Source organism: Mus pahari, unplaced genomic scaffold (genome assembly GCF_900095145.1).
Source record: "Mus pahari unplaced genomic scaffold, PAHARI_EIJ_v1.1 scaffold_9802_1, whole genome shotgun sequence".
NCBI lineage: Eukaryota > Metazoa > Chordata > Mammalia > Rodentia > Muridae > Mus > Mus pahari.
In genome coordinates, this window is record NW_018392869.1 from 22,392 (window position 1) to 28,278 (window position 5,887).

Consider the following 5,887-nt stretch of genomic DNA (forward strand, 5'->3'; position numbering starts at 1 on the left):
GGTCTTGGAGCTGGGACTTTTCATTGTCTGTTCCTATTAGTCAAAGGTTAGGTGTTTTCATGGTATCCCTGATTTCCCTTGATGTTTAGTGTCAGGAATTTTTTAGATTTAACATTTTCTTTTGCTGATGTATCTATTTCTTCTATTGTATTGTCTATCTCGGAGACTTTCTCTTCCATCTCAGGTATTCTATTACATTTGTTGTTCCTATTCTCTTCCCTAGGTTTTCCATTTTTAGGATTCACTGAGTTATCTTCTTTATTGCCTCTGTTTCCACTTTCAGGTCTTACACAGTTTCATTTATTTCCTTCATTTGTTTAATTGTATTTTCCTGTATGTCTTTAAGGAATTAATTTGTTTTCTCTTTAAAGACCTCTCTTTGTTTGATCGTAGTTTTCTATATTTCTTTAAGGGATTTGTTAATTTCCTCTCCAAGGGACTCTATCATCATTATAAGATTGGATTTCAGGTCATTTTCTTGTGTTTTGGTTGTCTTAGGATATCCAGGGCTTGTTCTAGTGGTGTAGCTGTGCTTTGGAGGGGTCATATTGCCTTGTCTGTTGTAGATTATGTTCTTTTGAGGGTCTTTAGCCATCTGGATGGTTTTGGTCCCTGTGTATTCTTGTTGTAGTAGGTATTGGTGAGTGGGTATACTTAGATGGTCCTGGTATGGCAGGACTCTGATGGATGTCCTTGGGCTGTATGATCTGGATATCTAGGTCTTTATGGTTCTGGACCTGCAGGTCTGCTTGGTTCAGGAGCTGGAGGGGTAATGAAAATGGGTGTACAAATGTCAGGAGTATGGAGGTCCACCTGGGCTAGGTGGCTCCTGAGGGCAGCTTGGCTTTCCATAGAGGGCTCAAGATCTGGAAAGATGAGTGGGTGAATGGAAGCTAACCTATATGGTTCAGGAGTCCCAGGTCCAATGAAGGTGTGGAGAGCCTCCATTGCAGGAGAATAGGGTCCCCCAACCCCAGGATAGCAGGCTGCTCAGAGCAGCTTGGCTTGGCCCAGAGGGCTCAGCATTCAGGGCTTGATGATGAATGTTAAATAAATATAGGCTTAAATATCAGTGAATTGGAGTTATTACTGATATATTTTATTTTCTTAAATTTTATATTTACTGATAGATAGACTGGTGTGTTTATATGTGCTCCTTCTTGTTGCATGGAGTATTAACAAAGCAACCCACACTAATGCTGGCTCAGCACTGGCCAGTGGCCTCAGTCTGTCTCCAGTCCAACAGACAGGCCAAGACTGCATTCTTTCCTTTTAGCCAGGGCCTGTCTCACTCATGCCTCTCCAGAGCTTCGGAAGTTGCGCTCTCCACCTGGCTTGCTAAGTTCCCACGGATGGCTGTTGCCACACCTGTCTCACTGGGGTGGACTCTCGCACAGATATGCCCTGACACTATTACTGTCCTCTGGAACTCAGTGAATCACTGTGTGAAGGAAAACATCATACAATCTTACTTTAAAAGCACGGATAACACAATTGCTGAGTGTAGAACTAGCATCCTAAGCTATTCTATGTTGGAAATCCTCCAGTGGTGGATCCCGGTGCATCTGCCACTTGAGCAGACAGCCTCTGGCTTTCTACATTGTGCCTCCATGCTCTCCCCAATAAGAACGGAAGTTCCTTTCTCCTGCATTCCCTCTTCCTCTCTCTGACCCAGAAGTCATGCCTCCTTCTCACCCAGTGATTGGTTTCTTGTTTATTTATTAGGGGAAAATTCCACTGCACCTTCTGTGTTTGCATCTGAATTTTGTGAATATGCAAGTACAACAGCATATATATGGAGGCTAGAGGTTGCAGAACTGAGTTCTCTGTTATATTCAGTGGGAATTATGGATTTATCTGGGGTCCTCAAGCTTAGCAAATGGTGCCTTTACTTGCTAAGGTGCTGAGCCATATTTTTTACTCTATTTTTAACTTTACAAATGATTGGGATTACTGTTATGTTAGAAATTATTCATACCATTTGTAATGACTTTTGTATTTTTTATTAACATAAAATTTATCTACTGTGTATGTATGAAGTGTGTATGTGTATTACACATGTGCACTTTATGACTACATATGGAATCAGAGGACACTTTTGTAGAATTCTTTCTCTTTTCCTACCTATATATGAGTGTTTTAGGATCAAACATACATCATCAGGTTTGTACAGCAAGTAATTCTTTTAAACTGAATAATCTTGCCAGCCTTGTGATTTGTGGAGGTAACACAGTAGGTATAGTATATGAAATATGTGCTAGACACATTTCACATCTGCTACTGGGATATTTGCTTCTTGTATCCACATGTGACTTTTCTCTAAAACAATGCCCTGAACACCCTGGCCACAGCTGCTCTTGGGCTTGCACATTCCCCAGAAGTCTGTCAGGCCCATTGCCATTCTTCCTGTAATTGGCAGACGTTGCCCAGAGCTATGATCTTGGTTAAAGAGAGGCTAGGAAACCTCAAGAGAAAGAGATACAACTTTTAATGGTTCTGGGATTTAGTAGCCACCCACCTCTATCACCTCACCTCATGATCAATATTCTCCACACATCCTGAAAGCCTAGAGTTCCCAGTGTGGTCTTAGCCTTAGGCCCTTGATCAAAGGCAATCTCCCAGATAAAAGCCTCCTTCAGTGTTAGCTAATTCCCCAATTGGGGCTGTCCTGTCATTGACTCTTTGGCTTCTAGCAGGCATGTGGCTGTGTATGCTCCTTCCTGTTCTCTTTGGATGCCTCTCTGGGTCTGCCCTTTCTGGACCAAGAGTCTGGATAATTCCAAGGCAGAGTCCTCGCTTTGACCGTCCTGGAGATGTAATTGTGGGTGGCAGCTTCTCTATCTTTCACTTTTCTGATGGTATCCTGTCTAGTTTCACTGCCCCACCACCTGTGCTGCAGACTTCAAGGTAAGCGCTATATGATGGGTAGGAGTCTCTGAAATCCAGAAGTAGCTTTATAAGGTTGTGTGAAACCTTGGATAAGAGTTGATTCTCAGAACCCCAGCTATATGGCCACGTCCTTTCTCTGTGTACATGCAGTAGCTCTGTTGCTCTCCTTTTACATCTCATCTCTCCATCTTTCTTATTTAGTTCAGACTGATATCTAGGTGCTCATGTACTGGCTGAAATGTATGAATGCCACAGGTCACATGTGGATTCTTGATCCTTTTATATCTTTGCTTCTTAAAATAGTGTCTAGGCAGTTGTATTTGTTAAATGAATAAATGTGTATTGAATAGATTTTTTTTATCAGTCATTAGCCCTTATGGTTCCAATCTATTGTACTCCTTTTGCTTGTTATTTTTACTCAGAGTCTCATGTTGCTTCCAGATCACTTGGTATTCAAAGATGACCCTGAATTTCTGATCTTACTCTCTCACCAACAAATCCACCATTTGCACACATATGCTCCTCCAAACATTTAACTTCTAACCTGGGAGGTAGAGACTGGAGAATGAGGAGTAAGGGCTTAAGGGCTGCAGAAATGCCTGAGTGGCTGGAGTATTGGCTATATAAACATGAAGACCTGAGATTAAAATTGCAGTAGCCACATGAATGCCTATCATGCTGAGCATCTGTAACCGTGGGTAGGAAAAGTGAGATAGGCAGATTCCAAAAGATTGGAAAAGCTGGCCAGCAGCCTAGCTGAATAGATGAAGTTTGGGTTTAGTGAGGTAACTTGTCACAAGAAGTAAGGTGGAGAGGGGCAGTGAGAAGGCTCATGGGGTAATGTACTTGGCATTCAAGCCTGATACATGACCTGAATGAACTCTTCCTGGCACCCACATAAAGGTGGAGGAAGAGAACTGACTCAGAACCTTTTTTGCTGACCTCCATGTGTTGCAGCATGTGTGGGTCTATAAAAACATATGTGCACACAATAATGACTTTAAAGGGTGGAGATGCAATTGAAAAAGATATCCTGCTATAGCATCAGCCTTTACACTATACAGGGAAACACACACACACACACACACACACACACACACACACACACACAGAGCATGGTTGAAGAAGGTTGTAGAAGTTGACCTCTAGCTTATACATGCATGCATATACATATACACATAAAAGAAATTCAAGGTCATTCTTGGCCATATAGTGTATTTGAGGTCATACTGAGTGATATGGAGACTCAGACTCAAAACAAAACAAATCTACTCTCTTCAATACATAACAAAGGTACATTAAAAAAAACTTTAAAATGTAACAACATCAGTTGGATATGGTGGCACTTGTCTTTAATTCCAGAACTCAAGCAGCTGAGGTCAATGTATATCCTAGTTCCTGATCATTGAAGGCTATATAGAGATCCTGTCTCAAATATCCTCCCATATATGCATCCTTCTCTCCTTCCTTAAATACCTCCAATATGCACCCTCTCTTTCAAATATGGCATTTTATTATTTAATTATTATTGTTGAATAAATACATGTGAATAAATATATAAGCATATATACATGTGACTTATTGAGTAATTTTGGTGTTGATTGTATGTATGTTTTAATTTTTTTTTAGATTTTTTTTAACCTACCTCTGCCTACCACTGTCTCTTGAGTGGTGGATTAAACCAGTGGGCCACCAATCCCAGTTTATAAAATAGATCTTCAAATGTCCCTCCTGTCGTCTGAAACTTTCCCTTGATTACTGTCTCTGCCTTCCCTCTGGTTCCCCTTTGACTCTTCCGGAATATGTTCATGTGCACATCTTTGTACAAGTGTTTGAGGAGATGTACATTTTTACTCAGATCACTTGAGTCACAGTGTTCATTCTTGTTGCATTTACCACACAATGAGTGATAAATGTGTATTACTCTTTCCCTCAGTGTCTCCATGTGGGGCTACCGGGTGGCCCAGAGTTTCGTCTTTGCCATTGAGGAGATTAATAGGAGTGCTCACTTGTTGCCCAATTTGACACTGGGCTTCTCCATTCGAAACTCTGGGGACTCAGTGCATGGAGCCCTCTATGAGACAATGAGCTTTCTCACAGGGCAAGAGGAGCCCATTCCCAACTACACATGCCAGCATGGCTCTCCTCAGGCTGCCTTGGTTGGGGATACAAGGTCATCCCTGTCTGTCTCCATGGCCAGACTTCTGGGGCTGTACAAGTTTCCCCAGGTGAGTTGCACAAAGCCTTATTCTTTAGTGAATGTGGTGCAGTCCCTTAATGATGATGGTGATAGTCACAGCAGTGAGCAGCTCTGCTGAGGAGCCAGCTTCCCTGAATATTCTCCATGTCCAACATGGTTCTCTCTTCCATGTATTACCAGTTTAGAGAGAAACATTATCCCCATGCATTGACCAGAAAACTGAGAAAATGTCTTTTTTATTATTTAAAAGAACTTGTTTTCCAACTTGTATGGCTGCATGATAAGACTCAGTTAAATTTTAATTTCAGGGACAGGAGAGATGGCTCAGAGTTGAAGAGCACTGGCTACAAGTGGCTTATGTCCAAACTGTAACTCCATTTCCAATAATGTGACTCCCTCTTCTGTCCTCCAAGAGCAGCAGAAACACATATGCACACAATCATGCATACAGAGAAAACAGCAATATATTATTGATAGTTATAAAAATTTGAGCTTCTGAGAAACAATGAATTATTTTTACTTTAAGTTTGCCCCAATATTTCTATTAAAATATATTTTGTTTCCAATTAGTAATGTGTGCTTCATGGGACATATTTGTACATAAAAATGATCATTGCTTTTCTGCAATCTAAACATAAGTGAATATCTTCTGTTTTGTTGCACATCCTGGAAAGACCATCTGCTTCAGTTCTATTGAGCCTAATCCCTACACATGAGGCAACCAGATGTTAGGTCCAACCAGATGCTTTGTGTTAAGACAATATACCAAAAAAAAAAAAAAAAAAAAAAAAAAAAAAA

The 5,887-nt window shown here is 40.9% G+C and overlaps 1 protein-coding gene across 1 annotated transcript in view; it reads left to right on the plus strand.

The window, feature by feature from the left end:
- The first annotated feature begins 4,832 nt into the window (after nt 1-4,832).
- Nucleotides 4,833-5,887, plus strand: part of LOC110315218 (vomeronasal type-2 receptor 26-like) — an 11,404-nt gene continuing 10,349 nt past the window's right edge. Inside the window, exon 1 of the mRNA XM_021189328.1 lies at nt 4,833-5,117. Within this exon, the coding sequence (XP_021044987.1) occupies nt 4,833-5,117 (285 nt within the window). The remainder of the gene's footprint in view (nt 5,118-5,887) is intronic.